The 22,868-nt window shown below is 67.7% G+C and overlaps 5 protein-coding genes across 5 annotated transcripts; 2 read left to right on the forward strand and 3 right to left on the reverse strand.

Moving 5' to 3' along the window:
- Positions 1-521: 521 nt before the first annotated feature.
- On the forward strand, positions 522-6,672 carry CHLNCDRAFT_49595 (hypothetical protein; the record flags this gene model as incomplete). Its single annotated transcript, XM_005851807.1, has 11 exons — positions 522-536; positions 629-1,009; positions 1,156-1,566; positions 1,673-3,697; positions 3,805-4,260; positions 4,422-4,502; positions 4,597-4,791; positions 4,927-5,139; positions 5,287-5,970; positions 6,072-6,191; positions 6,286-6,672. 11 exons carry the CDS (start codon positions 522-524, stop codon positions 6,670-6,672), a joined length of 4,968 nt encoding a protein of 1,655 aa, XP_005851869.1.
- A 291-nt stretch (positions 6,673-6,963) lies between these two features.
- CHLNCDRAFT_133430 (hypothetical protein) lies at positions 6,964-8,486 on the reverse strand (the record flags this gene model as incomplete). The annotated part of the gene is made up of 5 exons (XM_005852142.1): positions 6,964-7,173; positions 7,338-7,466; positions 7,610-7,786; positions 7,951-8,085; positions 8,223-8,486. 5 exons carry the CDS (start codon positions 8,484-8,486, stop codon positions 6,964-6,966), a joined length of 915 nt encoding a protein of 304 aa, XP_005852204.1.
- A 345-nt stretch (positions 8,487-8,831) lies between these two features.
- On the reverse strand, positions 8,832-11,443 carry CHLNCDRAFT_133431 (hypothetical protein; the record flags this gene model as incomplete). The annotated part of the gene is made up of 6 exons (XM_005852143.1): positions 8,832-8,984; positions 9,097-9,303; positions 9,405-9,922; positions 10,068-10,890; positions 11,040-11,159; positions 11,345-11,443. 6 exons carry the CDS (start codon positions 11,441-11,443, stop codon positions 8,832-8,834), a joined length of 1,920 nt encoding a protein of 639 aa, XP_005852205.1.
- A 1,135-nt stretch (positions 11,444-12,578) lies between these two features.
- CHLNCDRAFT_49597 (hypothetical protein) lies at positions 12,579-15,500 on the reverse strand (the record flags this gene model as incomplete). Its single annotated transcript, XM_005852144.1, has 9 exons — positions 12,579-12,701; positions 12,899-12,998; positions 13,186-13,384; positions 13,531-13,617; positions 13,809-13,884; positions 14,030-14,132; positions 14,259-14,326; positions 14,556-14,668; positions 15,008-15,500. 9 exons carry the CDS (start codon positions 15,498-15,500, stop codon positions 12,579-12,581), a joined length of 1,362 nt encoding a protein of 453 aa, XP_005852206.1.
- Positions 15,501-16,682: 1,182 nt separating this feature from the next.
- On the forward strand, positions 16,683-21,438 carry CHLNCDRAFT_56556 (expressed protein; the record flags this gene model as incomplete). Its single annotated transcript, XM_005851808.1, has 11 exons — positions 16,683-16,774; positions 17,031-17,166; positions 17,341-17,501; positions 17,698-17,761; positions 17,946-18,071; positions 18,199-18,332; positions 18,441-18,623; positions 18,852-19,197; positions 19,398-19,743; positions 19,901-20,096; positions 20,242-21,438. 11 exons carry the CDS (start codon positions 16,683-16,685, stop codon positions 20,396-20,398), a joined length of 1,941 nt encoding a protein of 646 aa, XP_005851870.1. The 3' UTR covers positions 20,399-21,438.
- Positions 21,439-22,868: the final 1,430 nt, after the last annotated feature.

A 22,868-nucleotide genomic window follows, 5' to 3' on the forward strand; every position in this document is an offset into this window, starting at 1 on the left:
TCAGCTGCCAACTTGATCACGTGTGCCCCCTGCACAAGGTCTGCTCACGCGGCCTATCATAGCGGGGTGACTGTAGAGCAAGGGCCTGTAAAGCAAGGGCGGCGGCCTCCAGCGCCAGCTCCACCTCGAGCTCGCTGTGCTGCGACGCGCCTCTCACCGCAGCCACATGCTTGGTACTGCCCCCCGCAGCCACATGCCTGTTACCTCCCCTTTGCACTGTCACCTCCCCTTTGCATCTTCCCTGTTGCCGCCGTCGGCCGGGGCGACGTGCACGGCGTGCAGCCAGGGCGCCGGCGCCACAAGAACAAAGACTCTAGCCGCCTCCCTTGTTCCATCGGCGTGAATTGTGTCTCGGTGTCGGCCATGGCACATTCGAAGGCTTTGAGGCTGGGGCGCTGACCACCTGTTTCGTGCCGTTGCGGCTGGCGCCCGGGAGCGGACAGCAGAATCGCGTTCCAGCTTCTTGGTTGATTGAAGAGGCGAATAGGCGCCACTAGGCCTCTTTGAGGCGGCGGGGCGAGATGGCGCCCGGCGTGGTGAGCCCTGCTTCTGCGCCCTCCACACCCCTCTTGGCCGTTTCAGGCGCCCATATCTAAGGCGCATGCCTTTGCCAATAACCCGCGCGCAGGAGGGGGCCTCCGCCACCGCCACCGCCTCCCGCCTGGCGGACCCTGCAGCCACCGCCCTGGAGTTTGGCTGGGTGCCCGCTGAGGCTGTGCGCAGCCTGCTGGAGGATGTGGGCAACTTCAGGGCACGCGGCGCGGCCATCGAGCTGCTGCACGCCACCGTGCTGGAGGTCGGCGGGGCGGTGGATGCGGGCGCGGTGCGCGCCACCCTCTCCGCCTTTCTCGCCTTCCTGCTGCGTCTGGTGGGCGACCACAACTTTAAGATCGCGGCCTCAGCCATGGCCGTCCTGGAAGACCTGGCGGCACGGCTGGGCGCCGACCTGCAGCCCTACCTGGGCAGCCTCATGGCGCCGCTCATCGAGCGGCTGGGCGACGGCGTGCAGGTGCGGGTTGTGGCGGTGGGATCAGCAAATGCTGAAACACGCTGTGCACGCCAAGCTCTCCAAGGTCCAAGAAGTGCCTGACTTTCCAGCAAGGACCTGGACCTGCCCACCAATGACTGCCTCTGCACTCCATCTGCCGGCCGCAGATGGTGCGCGCGGCAGCGGCGCGCGCCGTGGCGGGGCTGGCCCTGGTGCTGGGCCCCGCACCGGTGCTGCAGGCGCTGGGCGGTGCGCTGGTGCACCAGCAGTGGCGGGTGCGGGAGGAAGGTGTCAATGCCTACATCGCCGCGCTGCTGACCCACGCCAAGGAGCGGTTTGACTACCCAGCCTGCGTGCACGCCCTGGCGGCGGCCGCCGACGACGACACCCCGCGCGTGGCGGCCGCCGCGCTCGAGGCCTTTGCGCTGCTGCACGCGCGGCTGGGGGCGCTGCTGCAGGGGCTGCTGACGGCGGTGGGGGCGGCAGAGGGGGTGAAGCGGCGGGTGGCGGAGCGCGCGCGTGCCACGCCGCAGCTGGGCCTGCCGACACTGGATGCCCAAGGCCAGGTCCAGCACCAGGTAGGAAAATGCAACCAGGGCGATTTTAGGGTGCCCAGTTGTTTGGAACGGCAAAAAGATGCAGTAAAGGATCCACCTGGCCCTCTGCTGCTCCGTCTCTTTGCAGGCGCACGCCCGGCCTCCCAGCGCACATCGGCAAAGGCTGTCGGCATCTGCCGCTGCAGCGCAGGAGCCGGCCGCTGCTGGCCCTCTGCAACTCGTTGGCACAGCCGCGCTGCCCTGCAGCGGCGCGCTGACTGGACAGCAGGCCTTGCCACTCGGCGCTGGAGGTGCCTCGGCATTTAGCAGCACAGAGCTGCCCGTGGCTCCCGGTGCCGCGCCAGCGGCTCAGCCCGCCAGCGGCGGGGAAGCACTGGAGGTGCAGAATGTAGCTGTCTTGCCACCATACAGCCCGGCGGCTCCGGGCAGCTTGCAGCAGCGAGGCCACCTTGCAGCATACTCGCCAGCTGGAGCAGAGGTTGGTGGCAGCAGCAGCCGTCTGTCTGGCGGCAGCTACGGCTACGGTGCAGCTGCAGCGGGTGCCTCTGATGTGGAGGGCAGCGCCGCCAGCTGCGCCAGCATGAGCAGCCAGGGGCCTGGCGCCTGCAGCACCGGGCGCAGCAGTACGGTGGCAGCTGAGGAGGGTGGGGAGCCTGTTGAGCGGTCAGAGGGCTCGCTCCTCAGCTGGGTGCGCCCCGCCCGGCGGCCCACGCAGCTGCAGCAGTCGGCGTCGGCGTCTCGCAGGGGCAGGAGCATTACCGGCACCGCCTCAGCTGGCCTTGCTGCTCCAGACCTCTCGGCAGCAGCGCCAGCTGGCAGGGATGGCGTCCGCAGCTTCAAGCGCCCCTCCAAGCTCACCCATGCTAGCTCCGCCAGCCACAGGCTCCAGCCAGCCACAGGCCCCAGCCTCCAACCAGCAGCGCCGGCAGCCCCGCCCGCAGCGGGTGGGGCGGCGGCGACGGCTGCACCTGGCGCGGGCGCTGCGGGCGCATACAATGCTGATCTGTACGCCAGCGTGCGCAACTGGCAGCAGCGGGTGGGGGGCAGCGGCAACTTTGAGGAGGAGGCAGCTGACAGCGACGGCGCGGGTGATGGGCTGGCGGCAGGCACTGTCGAGGGTCGGGCCCCGTCGTTCAGCTGGCAGCAGCTGAATGCGGGCGTCCCAGATGCGGGACTTGGCGTGGAGCCCCGCTCAGATTCGCTGCTGCAGTGGCGCCTGCCGGCCCGCGCAGCCTCCAGCCGGACGGCGGCAGGCAGCTTGGCGGCGCGCCCGCAGCCGCCGCTGCCGCCGTCGACCAGCCCTGCGGCACCGGCTGCCACCCCGCCGCTGCCCCGCATCGGCAGCGCCGCGCTCAGGAGGACGCTGAGCAGCTTCAAGAAGAGGATTTTTGGTGCAGAGGCGCCTGCAGCTGACGAGGCAGCGGTCAGTAAGGATGCAGTGCAGCGGCAGCATCAGCAGCAGCAGCAGCAGCATGAGACTGGCAGCCCTGGCTGGTCCATTGCAGCGGTGCGTGAGCAGCACGGCGCTGGCGCTGCTCCTGCGGTGCAGCAGCAACAGCAGCCGGTTGACCCTATGTACACAGAGGAAAGCGCCTGGGGTGGCAGGCCCAGCCTGATTGCAGCAGCCATTCCAGACAGCCCCTCCCAGCAGCAGCAGCCTGACAGCCCTGGCTCCACTGCCGACAAGCTGAACCGGCTGAAGCGGCTGTCGGAGCGGCGGCGGGTGTCCAGCGCTCCCATCACGGCGCAGCCGCAGCGCCAGCTGCTGCAGGACGCGGGGGACGGCCTGCAGCAGCCTTTGCTGGACGGCCTGGGGGCCGACGGCCCGATGGCTGCCCCGCCAGGCGCCGCCGCACCCGAGGCGGGCAGCAGCGGCGCGGTGGGAGGCGCCGAGGGCAGCCCCGGCGCGCGGCCCTGCCTGCAGGCTCTCAAGGTGCGGGCCCGCACCGCGCGCATCGTCGGCAGCCCATCTGCCACGCCTGCCGCGCTGGGTGCGGCGGCTGGCAGCAGCTCAGGCCTTTACTCTATGGAGGCGGTGGAGGATGTGTTTGGGCCCGACCAGCCAGTCTGCAGCCCGGCAGCCGCGTGGTCGCCGCTCAAGACGGCCGGCAGCGGCGGCGGCAGCAGCCCATCAAAGGCAAGTGGCTGCCGGGTGCCTGCTGCTCAGGCGGCCCGTTTGGTTGCCTTGCTTGCCAAATCGCACGTCGGCACAACCAGCGCACTGGGTGAACCATTGTGTGTATGGCTGTGCCCTTGCAGGCAGCGGCGCTGTCGCGCAGCAGCACCGGCAGCAGCACGCAGTGGCCAGACAGCCCCACGGGCGGCAGTGCGTCGCCGGGGCGCGCCACGTGGCGGCGGTCGAGCTTCCTGAATGCCGCCTGGGCAGCCGGCAGCCCCAAGGCGGGGCCGGCAGCGGCTGCCGACGGGGCGGCAGGCGGCGGAGCCGCCTTCAGCCCATCAGCCGATGCCTCGCCGCTGGCCCAGCCCGAGGCCGCGCTGCGGCAGTCGCTGGGCCAGATGCAGCAGGCGGCGGTGAGCCAGGTGAAGGAGCTGGACTGGCAGGCGCAGTACGAGGCGCTGCGTACCGCCCGCCGCCTGGCGCGCCACCACCCGGGGGTGGTGGCCCCGTCCCTGCATGCCCTGGTGGCCCTGGCGGCGCCCGTCATCGACGCCCTGCGCAGCACGCTGTCTCGCATGGCCATAGCCATCTTCCAGGTGCGCCCTTCCCGCGTGTCGTGCCGTGCCGATGAGGTGGTGGCTGGCAGGAGCCGGCGGCAGCTGGGGATGTTGGTCCCTTAATTTGGGTCGCCATCTCCCTGCTTTGCCCCTCATTGACCCTCACGCTGCCTGGCCGCGTCGTTCGTGTTTGACCTCAGGAGCTGGCAGAGGGGCTTGGCCCCGCTCTGGATGCCGAGCTGGAGGTCTTTGTGCCGCTGCTGCTGAAGCGGGCTGGCCAGGTGCGCTGGAGGTGGTGGCTGGCGCTGCAGGCCCCCAGCGTGGCGGCCCATGCCCTCCTTGGTGATCCGGCGCCCCCCCCACCACTTGCCGCAGGTGTCTATTGCGGGGCGTGACAACTTCCTGGCGGTGGAAGCCGACCGGGCGGTGGCGGCGGTCGTGGAGCACGCAGGGGAGGCGCGGGTGGCGGCCACGCTGCTGAGCTGCCTGGCCGGCACCAAGTCGCCCGACGTGCGCGCCAAGGCGGCCATGCACCTCGACTCCTGCCTGCAGCAGCACGGGGCGCGCCTGGTGAGATGCACGGCGGCGGGGAGTGGGGTGAACTGGAGCAGCGCGCTCAAAGCCCCCTGCCAAGGCACACGTCAAGGCCGGCATCAGCAAGATGTTGCCCCCTGATCGGCCCGCCTGCCGCTCGTGCTGCCGCAGCTGGACTCGGCGGCTGGGGGCGGCGCCGCGGCCGGCGCGCTGGCGCCCCGCCTGCTGCGCACCGCGGTCGGCCTGCTGGATGAGGGGCGGCTGGAGGCGCGCACAGCGGGCAAGCGCATGCTGTGGGAGCTGCGGCGCCTGCTGGATGGCGGCACAGGCGGCGGGGACGACTTCAGGCGGGCGCTGGCCAGGCTGGACTGCAAGACAGACAAGGTGCTGTGTGTGTGCAGGGGAGGGGGGCTGCCCTGCCACGTGGCAGCCACGTGACGCGGCGGCTTGGCAATGGCAACAGCCCGGCCACGTGGGCTGATCATATGGGCTGCTCCATTGAAAGGCAGAGCCTGGTGTTTAATGGTGCAGGTGTGGGACGTGCTGGATGCGGAGTGTATGCCGGCGCCGGCGCCCATCCGCCAGCCCTCGGCAGCCCTGCGCATTGTCGCCGCGGCGGCAGGCGCCAGCCCAGCGTCGCCCACGGCAGGCGCCTACAGCCCCGCCAGGCAGAGCGTCCCGACCTCGGCAGGTCCCCAGGTGGCACCTGCGGCCAGGGCCAGCAGCAGCGGCAGCCGGCCCTCCGCAGGCAGCTATGGCGCGCCCGCTGCAGGCGCCACAGGCGCCCCGCCAACCACCAGCAGCAGCATTGCATGGGTGTCGGGCAGCAAGTGGCAGCCCTCGGCCCGGCCCGGCAGTCAAGCAGGAGGGGGCAGCAGCAGCGGCGCGCGTGCTTCCAGCGGCAAGACGGCCGGGGGTGCTGAGCGGCAGGGCTCGAGGCCCGCCAGCGGCAGCGCCGCACGCCCAGCCAGTGGGGGCACGTGTGATGCTGTCGGGGGCCCGCTGCCTGTGGCGTCCCTGGCTGGGGTGGACCCCGACGTGCAGCAGCAGCTGGAGGCGGCCAGGGCGCAGCTGGACAGCCGGGATTGGAAGGAGCGCGTTGCGGGGGTGGATGGGCTCCAGGCGGCGCCGCAGCTCCCGCCAGAGGGGCAGCTGTGGGTGGCGTGTGCGCTGGCGGAGCCTGTGCTGGATGCCAACCTGAAAGTGCAGCAGCAGGTGAGGGTGGGAGCATGGAGCGGCTTGACGCAGCGTGGTGTGTTTCCCTGTGCTCTGGCTTCTGTTGCTCAGCAGGCATTGCCCCGGCCCTGGCCCTGCAGGCTCTGGCAGCCCTCAACCGTGTGCTGGCAGCCGCTGGGGAGGGCCTGGCGCCGGCAGCCGCCGCGCTGGTGCCCGCGCTTTGCAAGTGCAGCGACAGCAGCAACCCGTCAGTGCGCCAGGTGGGGGGCCTGTTGTGGATGACCAGCCACACATGGCACCCTGGTGTTTGGAGACAAGCCTGCAGCAAGCTCCTTTTTGCTCCTTCCACCGCAGGGAGCAGCGGAAGCTCTGGACACAGCGCTGCGCAGCTGGGATGCCTCCAGCTTCATGCCGCCCCTGATGGCCGCGCTGGGGTCTCCCGCCGGCGCCGCCCGCAGCAAGGAGGCACTGCTTGCCCGGCTGGTGGTGCTGGCCCCGCAGCTCTGGCCAACCCGCCCCGCCCTTGTCCGCAAGCATGCGCTGCCGGCTTTGTTTGCGCTGCTGACGGCAGAGCGGCGGCCCGAGCTGCGCCATATGGTGCAGGGTGCGCTGGCGGCGCTGGCGCACTCGATGGGGCCTGAGCTGGTGGCGGCGGCTGCCTCGCTGCCCCCTCAGCAGCAGCAGGTGGTGGCCGACATAGTGGCCCAGCAGCGCAGCAGCAGCAGCGGTGCGCCGCGGTGACCCATGCTGTGTGCCTTGCGACACACATGAGTGATACTGAGATTGAATGGCAAAATTGCCGGTACCAAGAATTGTTGTCAAAAGAGATAAGTGACGGTTGAACAGGACAAACAGGGGGATGAAGCATCAGAAGGGGGAGTGCAAAATTGGGCCGTCGTTTAGAGGTGACAGCAATGGAGAGGCTGGTACTGAATCAGATGAAACGATGGCAGACAGGCGGGGAAGTGAACAGGAAGATTGAGCTTGCAAAGGCAGTATGTGGTTCACGTCGAGGGGTGCAGTTACCTGCTCTCAGCAGCTGCCCTGCGCCTGTGCGAGGGTGGGGGAGGAGCGCGACACACGCAGCGACGCTGCACCCTCCTGCGCCAGCTCCTCCTGCGGCTGAGCCTGCTCCAGCCCCATCTGCTTGCGCCAGGCGGCCAGCTGCTGCACGGCCTGCTCCACCGGCGTCTCCGCCGCGCTGCCGCCATACTCCACCGGCAGGATGTCGGTGCCTAGGCTCTGCACGCGCAAGCAGGCGGCAAGTATGCCGCACACACACTCTCGGCCTCCAGCCAGCCGCCAGGAAGCAGTCGTGGAGGGCAGCGGCGGAGGCAGGGCGCGCGTGCCAGTCAAGAAGGTGGCGTCAACGTAATGGACATGGGCGGTGCAGGCCAGCAGCTCACCTTGACCAGCTGCTCCCGCGCCGCTGCCCCGTACACAAAGTGGATGCGCTTGCGCGTGGTCTGGTCGATGAAGGGGGAAACCAGCTTCCAGATGCCCCAGAAGATGGTGGGGGCTTCCAGCATCCAGATCTATTTGAAAACACACACACACACACACACACACACACACACACAGGTATAGAATTGTTTCCCCATTTTTGTTTTCATCAATACCTCTGCTGAACCAATACAGTTGGCGTGCATGCCTTGCCCGTCAATCACACTGCGCTCACCTCCACCACCCGCTCCGGAAAGTGCTGCTCCAGCATCGTGAATGACGCACGCAGCGCCGCGGCGTCCAGGTTCTTTATCTGCAAGCCCGCCAGGTCAAAGACGGCCACCAGCTTGCCGTCCGGGTTGGCTGGGTGCCAGCAGTAGTGGCTGGCGGCCTCCAAGCAGTAGTAGATGAACTGCGGGCAGACAGCAAGGCGGCGGTGAGAGTGGTGGTGAAGCGGTGGGGGCACCGAGGCGCCACTCCTTAAGGACTGCAGGGAGGTGGCGATTGTTGCGCACGCTGGGCATGCGGAGGGATGCCACCCGGCTGCTGCAGGGGCCGCGCCTTCACGTCTCACACCTGGTTCATGAGGAGCGGCGGTGTGCCTGGCCTGTGCAGCTTGCCCTTGACGATGATCATGGGGCGGCCGGCGCTGCCCGTAGTCGGCAGCTGCACCTTGACCTTGCCCAGCTGCAGCTCTGCCATGACATCCTCCTGCACCCACAGGGAGCGGGCCCGGACAGTTGTCGGTTTGATTTGATAGCCAACAGGAGCCGAACAGCAACCAGTGTGGTGGTACCAACGGCAGGGCGGAGCGGCGGGTAGGGGAGCACTGCAGGCAGGCTGTTCACCTCTGACACGGTGCCCCAGCCCCTCCGCCAGGCTGCCTGCTTCTCTAGCCTTGCGCTGGCTTGCTCGATGCTCTTCTTCTCAGCCACCAAGTAGCGCAGGAGCAGCGACTCCACCGCCGATGCGTCCTTTGCGCCTGTGGGCAGCTCGCTGGATCCATCATAGGCCTCCAAAGTGCGCTCATCCACCTGGCTGAGCAGTTCCTGAACCAGGGCCTCGTCTGATGCTGTTTCGTTGCACTTTCGATAAAACACGCGCTTCAGCATGGCTGTTGGAGGGTGTGCAATGCGAGAATGCCCACACGAACGCAGTTGCACCCACATTGGCACCACATGTGGGCGACGGTACTTGAAGAGTACTGCAGTGGCCGCCACACGTGCATGACCAGTCAATGTATGTCAATGTTTTGCACGAAGGGTGCTTGTTGGTACAGCATAAAAGTGTGTACAGAAAGGCAGATTACCGAGTGCAATGCGCAGGGAATGCGGTTGGTCGTGGGTCTGGGATCCATTGATGATTCCCGGACCTGGGGTTCTGGTGGGCAAGCCAACAAAAGAATAATGCAGGAGCAGAGACGCTGAAAGAACAGACACCTGAATCAGAAACATGCCTCAGTACTGGCCACTGTTGTACAACGAGCCCAGCACGCGCCCCGCCTCCAAGCAGCCGTAGCGCTCAGCCAGGCGGAACCAGCGGATGGCGGCTTGGGTGTCGGCCCGGGTGCCTTCTCCATCCAAACACAAATAGCCGAGGATGTGCGCTGCCTGCAGGCGCATGGAAGGACGAGGAGGTCAGCTGCGCGGCCAGCCGCAAGGGCAGACGTCGTGCCACGGCGGTGCACAGCTGTGGCTGCACCCCACTCATCCACGCACCCACCTGGGCCAAGGTCTGGCGGCAGCTGGCCTGAGTCATGAGGACAGGCAGCCTTGGCTGCACGGTGTTGGGGGGTGTCCCGGCAGCGCCGCGGCAGTCGCTGCTGCCGGCGCCGCCGCCTGGCTTTGCCGCAGCCTCCTCCAGCTGCCTGGCGGCGCGCGACAGCCACATCAGCGCCTCCTCGCTGTCGTGGGAGAGGCCCATGAGGCCCTGCAGGCAAGGAGGCGGCGGTCGGCGCACCAAGAGAGAGAGAGAGGGGGGGCTCCACTCCCCAATTGGCATCCCAGCCTGCCAGGCCATGCGGTACACACCTTGTAGTGCCCCAACCCAAGCTTCCACTGCGCCTCGGGGTGCCCAGCCTTGGCCGCGCGGGCCCAGTATCGCGCAGCCTGCGCAGCCATGCCTGACGACCGTGCCGCGGCAGCGCCAGCGCCACGCCTCAGCGCAGCAGCCTCACTCTCGGCGCCATACCAGGTGCCGGCGGCCCTGAGCGCTGCAGCGGAGCCAGGCGTCGACTGCGGAAGGACGCCATCCTGCCCCTGCCGCTCCAGGTAACGTGCGGCTGCCACGCTGGCGGCCACATTGCCCGCCTTGACCGCCTGCTCCACCAGCCAGGGCAGCTGGAAGCCGCCGCTGCTGCTGCTGCGCTCGGCACCAGCGCCGCTCAGAGCGCTGCTTGCCTGGCTGCTGCCATTGCCGCAGCTGCCGGCCGCGCGGGGCTCCAGCCGGGAGAAGCGAAGCTGGCGCAGCGCACTGCGCTCTGCCGCCACGCCCTGCCGCCAGCTGCTGCACACCTGGCTCAGCGTGCGTGCCGTGTGGCTGCTGTGACCTGCACAGCAGGGCTGGCATGGCAGCGTGAGGCAGGGTGAGGCGAGAGCAGAGCCAGCTGTGGGTGGATGGACTGGACCCATGAGATGTTCCAGCGCGACAGCGGGTTGGTAGCGATACTGCTTGAATACAAAAAATAGCCACACCTGCTTGGGCCAGCACAACTGCCAGCATCTCCGGCTGCAGCTCCGTCCAGCACGAGCGCTCCAGGCTGCCGCGGTACTTGACAGGCAGCACGGCAGGGGCTGCGTCTGATGGGAGGCCAAGCACTGCTTCCGCTGCTGCCGGGGCAGCGGCAGGGAGGGAGTCGCAGGTGGCGGGCTGAACTGCAACAGCTGGCACTGCAACAGCTGGCGACAAGCCCGCTGGCCCTGCCCCAGCTGCCGGTGCCCCCGCTGCTGCCGCTCCTCCCTGCCAGCTCATGGAGGTGGCGCGGCCCGCGATGCTCCAGAGCAGCTGCTGCCGCGGCTCGCACTCGAAGATCTGGACCTCGTGGGAGGCCTGCTGCTGCGGAGGGTGCTGGCGGGCGGCCCTGAGGCCGGCCTGCTGCGGTTGCGGGTTCTCAGGCTCGGGTCCGGGCTGCTGGACGCCTGCTGCGGCGGTTGTGGCAGCCAGCACCGGCTGGCGTTCTGGGGTGCCGGGAGCCGCCACCGCAGCCTCGCCCCACTCTTGCGCGCCAGCCTGTGCATCAGCTGCCACGCCGGGCCGCTGCTGCGCAGAGGCGCGCACAGGCCGGCGCAGCAGCTGCTGCAGGAGCGCCTGCTGCTGCTGCTGGGACCCCACTGACCGCTTGCGGCGCCCAGGCGCGCAGCTGGGGTCGATGCCGCCGATGGCGCCGCAGGGCCCCGCCCCGCTCAGTCGCCACCCTGCGCTGTGCCGCAGGTGCTGAGCGGCCAGCTGCTGGACCTGTTGGTGCAGCTGCAGCTCGGAGGCCGGCTCGGGGAGGGCGAGCACGGCATCGCCACACACCTGCGGGCATGGGCCACGTGAGATACGGTCAAAGAGGTAGGGCAGTACGCTGCCATGTTACGGGCTGCCTTCCCGTGGGCTCAGGGAGGACAATGCGCTTGCGCTTCCTCCCCAGCTGGGAAAGCACTACAGCTGGGACCATGCCACACACGTGCCTGGGTGTTTGCAAGGCCAGAGGCCAGCAGGTTGTGCTGCCAAGCCAAAGGGCTGTGCTGCCAGTAGAGCCGCCCGCCGCTGCCGCCTGCAATGCTTGCCTGGTACAGCTGGCCCTGCAGGCGGTCAACGGGCATTGATTTGCCAGCAAGCCAAGAGGCATGCGGATGCTGAGCCCACCTGCGTGTCGGCCTTCCGCACCAGGGTTTTTGAGCAGCGGCGGCGGCGGCAGCGGTCAAACCCTTGCTCCCACGGCCTGGCATGCCAACCCCACGCGATCTGAGGGCTCCCGGGGCCTCACCTGCTGCAAAACGTCCTCTGGCAGCGTGCCCACAGGCAGGGCGTGGAGCTCCACCAGCTCCTCCCACCCCTCCCCTGCCTGCAGCAGCAAGCAGCGCATATCGGGCTTCCTCCTCCTCGGTGCTTTTACTGGTGCAAGGTGTGCATTCGGACCTGGAACTGTGCGCTCCGTGCTTTGCCAGCAGTGTCATCCCGGCGAAAAGTGAGCTCCCAACACTCCAGTGCGTCATTTCAGACTCACATCTGCTGATGATTACCCCGATGGCGTCTCGTATTGGCGCCCAGCAGCTGGCCGCACCGCAGGCCGGCCACCAGCAGCAACTCGCCTGCTGCAGCCCTCTGGCAGCTCGTAAGCGGCCAAACAGGCCAATGCATGCCGCTGGAGCGCATGGTATGCAGCGCCGGCCGGCGGCAGTGGCGGCGGCAGCCGTACCTGCGGCGTCGGTGGGAGCAGCAGCAGTGGCGGCCGTGCCTGCTGCTGTCGCAGACGCCCTGCCGCAGCTCGCTGCCGATCTGGCAGTTGCGGTGGACGAGGCGCCGATCTGGACACTAGACCAGGCTGTGGGCCTGGTGTTTGGCGGCCTGCTGCTGCTCCTCTACCTGAGCTCCAGCCAGGTGCCCATTCGGTTTGCCCGCACCGTGCCTGTAGCGACACTGGGTGGCACACCTGCATGCTGAATGTGTTGGCATTCAGCAGCAAGTGCGGCAGCAGCAGGGACGCCAAGGTGCCGCCCCCACGCCCGCCTGCCACTCTCTGCACCGCTGATCCATCCCGCTCGCGCTGGGTCCTCCCCCGCAGGTAGACCGCTTTGTGGCACGCCAGCAGCGGCGGCAGCTGGGCCTGTGCGAAGAGTGCGGCGGCCTGTTCGAGCCAGGCAGCTGCACGCAGAAGAGCTGCCCCGTACGCAGGCAGTAGCGGCAACATTGGCTCCGCCGCCCGTGATGTATGCGTGTTGGTTTTGTGAGCACTGCTTTCCCTTTTCGAGTGGCATGACATCCATCGATTACATTGTTATTCCAAAACCAAAATTCAGGGGAATGAAACAGGCCGTTGCGACGCAAGCACGTCGGCGGCAGCAGCAGAGCAAGCACTCGGAGCGGGACAGAAATGAAAGCTGATGCCGGGGCCGGGGCCTCCCCTGCGACCGGGCTGGAAACAGACAGCCCGCGCTTGACGGCGGCACAGGGAGTTGACCGCCGGTACGTGTACGCCCACGCCGCGCCGCGCCGCGCCGCTATGTGTAGCCGGTGATGTGCTCCTTGATGAGCTTGGAGAAGCCAAAGCCCTTGAACCGCGCCTCGCCAGTCAGCCCCTTGAGCGCCCCGTCCGCCACAATGAAGCTCTTGTCAGCGGGGTCCTGCGGGGCGCGGCAAGGAAGAAGGGCGCAAGCGCGCGGGCACCGGCAAGCGGTAAGCGCAGGACGGCAAGGCAAGGGCATCGCAGCGGGCGTTGGCAGGCAAGCAGCAGGATCGTGCGGCTGCCAGCGCCTGGTTGAGCGGCACCAGCCTCGGTCGCTGCTGGGCAGGCGTCTAGATGCTGCCCGCGCCGCCGCACCTGCAGCCCCCGCTCCTTGCAGTATGCCCAGAAGAACTTGGTGATCTCGGGGCGGGAGGCGGTGGGCTTGCCAATCCAGGCTGCCATCTCGGCAGACAGCCTGCGGCGCGGGGCGGCGCCAGGCGGGGCAGGTGGGGCAGGAGGCGGGGCAAAGGCCGCCGAAGCGCAGCCTGTTGTCAAGCAAGGGCAACCAGCACGCACCCTCCAACGCGCCCCTGGCTCATGCATGCATGTAGCCGCCCGTCAGAGGGCACGCAGCCCCCCCCACCACCACCACACACACGCACGTGCACTCCTTCGTGAACCCGTTGGGCTTGCGCTCCCTGCCCTCCTCCCCTGCGCTGCTGCCGCGCTTGCGGCTGGCGGCCCTGGGCGCGGGGGCTTTCCGCGCCTTCTTGGCGGGGGGCCGCTCCTCCTCCTCCTCATCATCATCATCCTCACCCTCCTCCTCGCTGCCCTCGTCGTCGTCGCTGCCCCCAACCACATCTGCAGGCAGAGGAGAGCGCGCAGGCAGGCAGGGCGAGAGGCGTCGGCCAATCACGGTTCGCGTCCAGCAGCAACACGGGGCTCAACACATCACCCCTTCTGCTGTCCGCATCCTCCCCAGCCCGCCGCCGCCCAGCCCGCCCCACCGCTGGTCTTGCAGTGCTTGGACAGGTGCTTCTGCAGCTTGAACATGTTGCACTTGGTGCCGGTGAACAGCGTCTTGAGCTTGTCGTCTGCGCTCGGTATGCGGCGTGGCGGCAGCAGCAGCAGCAGCAGCGGCATTCGTCAGCGCTGGCGGGCCCGACGGCGCCGGCCACGGCGCGCTTAGCGCCACACAGAACCGATGCGCCCGCGCCCTGCGCTGTCGCCACAAACGCTCAGCCGGGCCCTCCCTGACGCCCTCCCCCGCCCCGCCCGCCCTCACCAAAGATGATGGTGCGCTTGTCCTTGGGGTCCTGCAGGCCGTGCTCCTTGATGTACTCCCACAGCCGCTTCACCACCTGCAAGAGGCGGCACGCGCGCGGCTGGCCGGCCTGGGCAGCGCAGCGCGACGGGCTGGCACGCACGCAGGGGCTGGGCGTGGCGCGCGCCCGCATGCGAGACCCAGGGCCCGGGGCAGCGCCGCTCTGCAGGGCGCAGCCGCACCTGGGTGCGGGGCAGGCGCTCCACGCCCAGGAAGTCCTGCATCTCGGGGCTGAGGAAGGAGCCCAGGCTGCTGCCGCCCGCCCTGCGTTTGCGCCCACTGGGCCTGCAGGCGCGTGGAGCAGGCGGGGAGGAGGCGAGTGGACGCAAGCGCGAATGTTGGGGCGTCGGCCTGCAACTAGCCAGGCGAGCGGGCGCGGCCTGCAGCAAACTACTCGGCAGCCGTACTCACGCCTCCTCCTCCTCCTCCTCCTCCTCCTCTTGCTCTTCCTCCTTCCCCTCTGCCTCCCCAGCGCTGTCCTGCAAGGACTCAGGCAGGGGTGCGACTCACAACCAAAAATGGCCGCTAGACAGTGCCTGCAGGGCTCCTTGCTCGCTAGCAAGCAGTGCGGCAGCGATCCGCCTGCCCTCAGACAGCCCTCTGCCTCCACCCGGGCCTAGGCCCTCGCCAACCAGCCTGCCGCACCCCTGCTTCCCTCGCTCCCACACATGCAGGGGCTGCTCCGCCGTGCCCAAGCTTTGAGCCCACCTGGTCCCCCTCGGCAGCTTCCAGGTAGGCGTTGATTTCAGACCGCAGCAGCTTCTTGCGCCCCGCCAGGTCCACACCGTACTCATCCTCCAGCCGCCGCCGCAGCTGCTTCTCTGCAGGGCAGCACGGAACGGGGCTGGGTGGGCTGGTGGCGGGCGAGGAGCATAAGCCGCCATACAGGCAGGTGGCTTGCGAGAGTGTGGACAGATCAGCACGAGGACGGGCAGGGTGCAGGCGGTGAGGCAGGGGACCGGGGAGATGGTGCAGCTGGTGGGATAGCTGAGGCACGGCATGGTACTGGGCAGCTGCCTTGGCTGCCAGCCGGATTCCGAGGCGCCCGATCGGTGCGAGACGATCGTGACAGGCTGAGCGGCCACCCCTCACCAGGCCAGCTGCGCCGACATGCCGGCTCCGGCGGCCAGGCCCCGAGCCAGCTGCCTCGTACCACCCACCCGTGGTTGTGGCGAGGTCCACTTCCGTCAGCAGCTGGCGCAGGCGCGCCACCAGCACCTCGTCGCTGGGCGGCTCGGGTGCTGCTAGTGCGGGGCCGCCTGCCGCTTCGTGCGTCACGACAGCCTCGTCCTTGACATCTGCCGCTGCCCTGCCCTCCTCTGCCTTCACCGCTGCGCCAGCGTGAGCTGTTGCTGCTGTCGCGGCTGCGCCTTCTCCTGCTGCCGCCGTGGGCGAGGAGGCCGCTTCGCCTGCCGCGGGGGCAGTCGGAGCGTCGGCTGCCGCCGCCTCCGCTGCTGCTTGATTAGCTGCCACCTCCGATGCAGGAGCTGCGGCCCCTGCTGCAGCGCTCGGCGCGGCCTCACCCCTGTCCGCTGGCACGGGGGCTGGCTCGCTAACGGGTGGGGGTGGGGGCACATCGTCAACCGAGGGCTGTGCAGCCGATGGCGGCACCTCTGCAGGAGGCGGAGGCCCGTCATCCTGCGCCTCCGCCATCTTGTGTGCTGGCGTGAGCAGGGGAGCGGGGACAGAGCTCCAGGGGATGCCAGGAATGCTAGGACAATGCTGATCTGCCCGCAGGCGCGCCAGCATTGGCGCCGGCAGTACACATGCGCTGCCTCGCCGCGGCACGCCGCGTGATGTGGGCCCTCGAGCTAACGTCGCTTCACTCCAGGCAACAGAACCTTTCGTCAACACCTCACGCCTACGCCGTGTAGAGCGCAGGTCGGGTTTGAGTTGGACAGGCTCTGATCGGCTGCCCAGCAGCAGGTACCGGTGCGGCACACGTGAGCCGCAAACCGGCGGGTGCGCAAAGCAGAGTTAATCCGCCAATAGCAAATTGCTCTTTGCCCGTTACACACAGACATACTTACAAGCAGGGGCAAGGGGGACCCTGGAGCAAGCGCTTAGAGTAATGCACGCTCGTGCCGGATGCACACCCCTGGCTGTTGACCACACCACCCACCACTGCAGCCCCACTACTTTGCCCAGGGGGCCTTGCCACTTGTGCCCACCGCCAGTTGTGCCTGCAATGTCCCAGCGCACCAATGAATCTGAGTCGCATTGAACTGCTCCAAAAGCACGTTGGCAGTGGGTCCTGACCTGGGAGTCTCAGCCGGTGGCGGGCGGGCACAAATACTTGTGCCGGCCTACTGCAAGCAATCGATGCAGGCGTCGAACTTGTGTATCAGTCTGTGGGGGCGGACTCGCCCTTAACCTGCAATTTATGTGACTGGACAGGGCGGTATGAGCGGGGGCCGCATGGTGGGGTGCGGCCGGTCAGCGAAGCCTGGGTTCACCATCGTCTCAACGTACCCTGCACAATATTTTTAAATCAGGTTGTAGAAGGATGTTGAGGAGGGTGGGGAGTTTGGAGCACCTATCTCTTCAATTCCCTGAAGCATGCTTGGTCACAACAGGCCTCCTGCCGCCCGCCTGTGCATCTCAGTTTGCAAGTGATGCCTCGCTGAGGGCCAATTGAGCCTTGAACCCAGCAATGGTGGGCGGATGGCGCCGCCCGGGGGGAGTTAAATCCCCGCGAAAGAAAGGCGGATTGCGTCCACTACGCTTTTGAGTTCTCGCGTGTTCATCACCCAGACGCCGCCTGCCCCAACATATTAAGTGATCAGGCTTGCCTCCCGGACATATCGGGCCGCGCAGGCGTGGAGGGAGGGCACCATGGATGGCTCTGTGGCTTGCCCGCTCCAGACCCAGCTGCCGCAGTCTTGGCACGAGCAATTCAGGCCAGGGACCCAGCTGCCCGAGATCAGGTGAGGCCAATTGGGGCGGCAGGGGCAGCGCCAGGGAGCACCACGCAGCGGCTGGCATGCTCGCCATGCACCAGTGTGCAGTACATGGCGGCCGCGGCGGGGCGCCCCGGGGAGCCCCTGGCCCTCCGAGGGGGGTGTGTGGGCAATGGAAGGCCCAATGGCCTGGGTACCCGACATGCGGCCAATGTTTGGCTGGGGGCGCCCTGGGGTTTTGCGGCCACTGTTCAGCTTGCTGGCCCACGCTCCCTGGTTGCAGGGCCTACAAGCTGGGCAAGAAGCGGTGGAGCTACAACCAGGTTGAGCTGGTGCTTGGAGAGGAGGGCGGCACGCGCACGGCGGCCGTTCAGCAAGCGCTCCACGCGAGCGGCGCCAAGTTCCCAGAGGCGCACCAGGTGCACAGCGGCAGTGCCACCACATATTGCCGAGGGTGCTCGGACCAGCAGGCAGGATTGCCTGCTGGAATGCAACTGCGCCCGATGGGCCTCCTCGGCCAACCCCGCCGCACACTCTGGCGCTGTCACCCCACCCCTTGCATCTGCGCCCCCGCCCCTTTCGTTTTGCTGCAGGACTCGGCCGTCGGCTTCCTGATTCAGCTGGAGTCGGGTGTGAAGGTGCAGGCTCACGTGTACCTGTGCTACGACCGGCAGCCGGGAGATGCCTGTGGCGCGAGCGGCAGCGGGCGCGGCCGTGGGCCCGCGCTGGTGCCCGGCAGCGACCACTTTGCTTGGTGAGCCAGCCGGGCGGAGCCTCAGGCTGACGCCTTGAGCTTGTGGTCCCAAGCAGCCTGCGCTGTTGTGCGGGGCAACCCGCGGGATGCCCAGCCAGCCACCTGGCATTGAGGGCGGTTCGGCGCCCTACACGTACCGGCAGGAAGTGAGGATGCCCTCGCCCCGACTCCTCAACCCTCCCATGCCTGCCCGCAGGAACCTGGTGACCCGCAAGCACTGCTGCAAGGGCTGCGAGGGCCGCGTGCTGCGCTCTATCCAGGTGAGGCATCATTTGGATGTTCTGCCGCCGATCAGCCGCAGGACCGCCAGCTGTCATGGTGCCAATGCAGCCAGGGCGGGGCTCAGGCATGCCCTGCTCTGCGCAGCCCACCTGCACTTGACACACCAGGGATGCGTGTGTTTTGCGGCACTGGCTTGACGCGTTCCCCTGCCCTGCGCTGCAGCGGTTTGGCCGGCTTGGCAAGCGCTGCCGCGGGGGCGAGGCAAAGGCTGCTCCGCCGCCTGAGCCCGCCCCCATAGATGCCAACGGCGAGGCGGGCGCAGCCCCCGCTGGCCACGGCTCCAGAAAGGTGCGGCCTTTCCTCCCCTGAACCATCTTGCCAGCGCCCCCATTTGGCATGCAGCGCCACCTACAGACTGCTTGCTGAGCCCTGCCTAACCCACCCACGCTCTTTGTTTTGCCATCTGTTATTACAGGACCCCCGCTACATGTACCTGTCGCTGGATGAGGCGTGCACGCACGTGGACGCTGCTGCCTTCCGCCTCGTGGCCGGAATCTACAACCGCCAGGGCACACGCCTGCTCACCACCGCCGTCAGCCCACCCATCCGGTGAGCCCTGCTTGCGCAGCCCTTGCAGCCCTGGCCGGCGTGCCCCTCTGCGCCGTGCTCTGATGCCTTGCATCTTGCCTGCTGCTGCTGCCACCCTCTGCCCCGCAGCGTGCTGGCCAACAACGACGTGCCCACCGGCGCGGCGCGCATCTCTCTGGAGGCGCGCCTGCCCGCCTGCCCGCCGACTGGGAGGGGTGGGGCCCCGAGGCTGGCGGCCAGGCGGCGGGGCGGGCGCCCGCCGCGCCGCGCGTGCGCAAGAGTGCGGCCCAGCCCAGCCGCCGCAAGCTGGTGGTGAGTGAGGGCCCTGCTGCCTGTCCGCAGCCTGCAGCTGGTGCCAGCGCGCTGCCTGGCTGCTGGCCCAGGTCCCCGCTCCCCCGCGCGTGGCCCCACTGGCTCCTCCCTTCTCCTGCCCATCCCACGCCTGCAGCTCAAGACGCCCTCGCCCTCAAGCCACGCCAGCCTGCTTGTCCACATACCCCTGCCCATCCCGCCCCTGCCCGGCCTCTCCCTTTCCGGCAGCCCCGGCAGCGGTGCCCTGTCCCAGGCGCGCCCCGCCTCCATGCGCCAGCTGGCCCGCCAGCAATCACGGCAGCAGCAGCAGCAGCAGCAGCAGCAGAGCTGCGGGCACAGCGGGGCGGCAGAGGCGTGGCCGCTGGCGCCGGGCGCTCTGGGCACGCCGCCGCGGCGCTCGCCGCCGCGCCAGCTGCCCGAGGCGCCGAAGCTGTCGCCCAGCCAGGCCTCGCTGCTGGCGTGCGGCAGCGTGGGCAGCACGGGCGAGGCCGGCAGCGGCGGCAGGCTGCGCCACGTCGGCTCCTCCACCATCAAGCAGGAGCAGCTGGGCGACGGCGACGTGTACTCCATCGAGGTGCGCCGCCGTGGTACCGCCTCATCATACCGCCGCCGCCGTACCGCCTCATCGTACCGCCGCGCCCCCGCCGTGCCGACCGCGCGCTCGTCGCGGCGTGCTGCCTGGCTTGCGCCTGCTGCTCTGGCGCGCCCGGGCGCCTGCGCCTGCCTCACACCAGCCTCCCTCACCCAAGCCTCCCCCGCTCCCACCCCCCGCAGGGCTCCTGCGCCCTCCACGTGGGCCGTTTTGGCAGCTTGGAGATGGATTCCCTGGGCAACCGCGGCTGCCCCGAGCCGCCCGAGCACTGGCTGGCGCCCGCGGGCCACGCCGACATCTCCGCCGTCGCCGCCGGCTTTGTGCGCAGCGGTGACGCGGCGGCGCAGGCGGAGGCCGAGCGCCAGCTGCGCCTGCTGCGCGAGCTCAAGGCCAAGCTGCTGGCCGCCAGCAACCAGGAGGCCAGCAGCGGGTGCGAGGTGTCGGCGGCAGCGCCCTCCAGCGTGGGCTGCGCGCCGGCGGCTGCCAGGGAGGCGGAGGAGCATGTGTCGCCGTCCATCGAGGCTCCAGGTGGGCACGGCACAGCACAGCACAGCACAGCACAGCGCAGCCAAAACGCAGGGCCTCTGCTTGGCCAGCCGGGGTGGTCATGGCTCGTGCGCCGCAACGCCAGCCTCCCAGCGCTGACCGCGCCGCGCCGCTCCCGTGCCCGCTCCCCCCCCTGCAGCCTCGCCGTCTGCCCACGACTGGCTGCCCGCCGCCGCCGCCTCCGACACCATGCTGCCCGCGGAGTCTCTGATGGAGCACAACCTGGGCCTGCCGCTGCTGCTGCTGGAGCACGGCAGCGGCGGCTTTGGCGGCGCCGACGACGAGGACGAGCAGCTGCACACCATTATGCTGCCGGGGCACCACGAGCACACAGCGTGAGCGCTGGCAGCGTGGGAGCGCCCGCATGGCTGCCTCACTCTGCTCCTTGCCGGCCCGCCCCGCAACCCTGCCAACGGATGCTGCAGCTTGCTTGCCGCCCCCTGCTGCTCACGCCTGCCTGCCTGGGTTGTGCTCCTGCAGGATTGAGATGCTGGACATGCGCATGCCGCCCCTGTTTGATGATGCTGGCCCACTCTTGAGCGGGCACACCTGGCTGGCGCCAGTACCGGTGCCGCGCTGGCACCAGTACCAGTGCCACCACTGCTTGCCACCACCTTCATCCCAAGCCACCGCGTGAGCAGCCGCCGCCACGCACGCGACCTCCAGAACGCTAGGCATGCTGCACCCGCCTGCCTGCAGCTCCTGCCGGGCCCCGGGCACCTGTTGTGTGCGTGCCTGAGGGCCGGGCAGGCCTGCAGCAGGCGGGCGAGCATGACTGCCGCTGGGCCAGTGTCCTCTCCCCTACCCATACTGGTCTTTCCCCCACATGTCGTCTCCCTTGTCCCTTGTCCCTTGTCCCTGTCCCTGTGAGCGCCCAGCTCTGCCTCATTGCGCAGCCTGGGCCGACCCTGCTCCTCAACAGCCTTTGAGCATCGATATTGATGCCACTTCAGCACGTCAGAAATGCGCAGAACCCAACCCCCCATACAGCAGCCATATTTAAGCCACTGCTTCTCTTTAAAAGGGAATTCGGGTTTGTTTGTCAAAATGTTTCCTCTCCCCCCTCTTCCCGCACCACCACACCACTTTTCAAACTCAACTCATTTTGGCTACAATGCACCCAACCGACCGACTATCCACTGCTGCTCCGTTCCTCTACCGAGGAAGCTGCCTGTGCTGCCGGCTTCCTTTGCTGGCAGCAGTGTGCAGCATCAGCTGGCTGGAGGCCTGCAGCACAACCAATATCAGCGTCTTTAATGTTTTCTCTGGTGCGGCTTGCTTGCGGGTGCAACAACCGGGTTTCAGACCCATTTTGTCGGCAGCTCAATACAACAAGCCAGGATGCCATGCCTATTTCGCATGGCGCCTGCGCCTGGGCGCCAATGCTGGCGCCCTGTCTTGACTTCTATCTGCGCATGCGACCTTTTTGTCTGGGCACGCCTGCCGATGCGTCGGCGTGCTCCCTCTTTGTTTTTTCTGCTGCCTCCTCTGCTCAAACTTTGCCAGCTTTGCCAGCTGTACAGCAGACAACCTGATAAGAGTGTTAGAGTTGGTCTTTTGCTAATGACCGCGTGCATCCCTAGGCTGCGTGCCTCCTTGCGATTCTTCTTTGTGGCATCATCTGGTGCTTGCCACAGCGTATCTTTTCCTGTCCAGTACTTGCAAAGCGCACGCAACACTGATTTGTTGATTGGCCGGGGCACCACGGCACGCACGGCATGCAGCGCATAGTGCTCTGTGCTGTTCTTTTTCGGCAGACGCCTGCCGCCCCTCTGTAACACCAGCTTAGCACACTGCCCGACTCCGATGCAGGCAGGCGGGGGAGTATGCAGGTTGCGCTTGTGGGGGTAGTACTGGTATGATATCGGGGCGAGGCGGTGCGTGGCAAGTGGGTTGGTGACGAGTCAGCTGCAGAAGAGCGTGGACACAGCAACTGGCTGAGGGCGTGACCTATCATGTAGCATCACAGCATCATCTAACGGAGGGCCATCTGCAGGCTGGCATCCACATCGCCGCGCGGCGATGGCGGTGGCAGGCCAAGCCACCAGCCCAGCCACGTGTGCCCCCTGCCCAAGGTCTGCTCACGCGGCCTATCATAGCGGGGTGACTTGCTTGTGTGGGCTTACAGTCTGGTTTCAGCAAGAACAAGCTTGCAGCACAGACTTTTGACTGTAACACAAGAGGAGCCCTGGTGCTTTCAAATGTGGGCAGGCTTCCACAGGCGCAGCCGCCCTAGAAGGTTCTCTGTTGAAGAATTCCATTGATTAGGAGGTAAATGGGGTGAGCTTCTCTGTCCAGCTGGGCTCAGGGCGCCTCCTGAAGAGGCCCGCCCCGGCCGGGGGGCGGTGGCGCCACCCACCCACAAATCCCGCGGTCTGCTGCCCCGGCGCCTTCCCAGTGGCACACGGTGCGGGGGGAGCAGGAAGGGCTCAGTTCGAGCTGTGCGCGCGACCATGTGTTGCCCCCTGATGTGGCACCCTCCCGATTGGGCAACCCCCGCCCCCGCTCCCTCCTGGCAGCCCGCGCGGCGCTCCCCTCCCATACGTGAACTGACCCCATAGAGCCATGTTTGAGGGTTGAGCGGGGCGGAGCGGGGCTGCTTGCACACGTGATGGCATGCACGCTTCAACGCTCCCGCTGTCATCTCACCTCTCTAGCGTCAGAAATACAACTCTTACAAGCCAACCAACACGAACAGAGAGACCGAACAACAGAAATGAACAGGAAATATGAAGCCGCCACAGGCGGCAGCACCTTCCAGCGGAGACGGCAAAGCGTACAAGGCACACTTCTTCAATGGTTCTTGCAATTGCCACCCTTACCGGTTATACAGCCACAGTGCCGCCCACACCGCGCACCATTCTTCTTGCAGCTGCAGTTCCGGGTGCAGGCGCCGCGGCAGCCGCAGCGCACGGCTGCCTTGCCGCCGCCGGGCTGCGCCGCCATCGCCACATTGAGAGACACCACAGGCACTCCTCGCTGCGCCGTGCCGCTGAAGGTCAGCTCGCTGGCCAGGCTGGGTGGCGCCTTAGATAGCCTGCTGGCCTGATGCATACCCTCCACCACTCCAGCTCCGCTCCGCAGCCGGTACATGTCACGCCAAAGGG

This window comes from Chlorella variabilis, assembly GCF_000147415.1.
Source record: "Chlorella variabilis unplaced genomic scaffold CHLNCscaffold_1, whole genome shotgun sequence".
Lineage (NCBI taxonomy): Eukaryota > Viridiplantae > Chlorophyta > Trebouxiophyceae > Chlorellales > Chlorellaceae > Chlorella > Chlorella variabilis.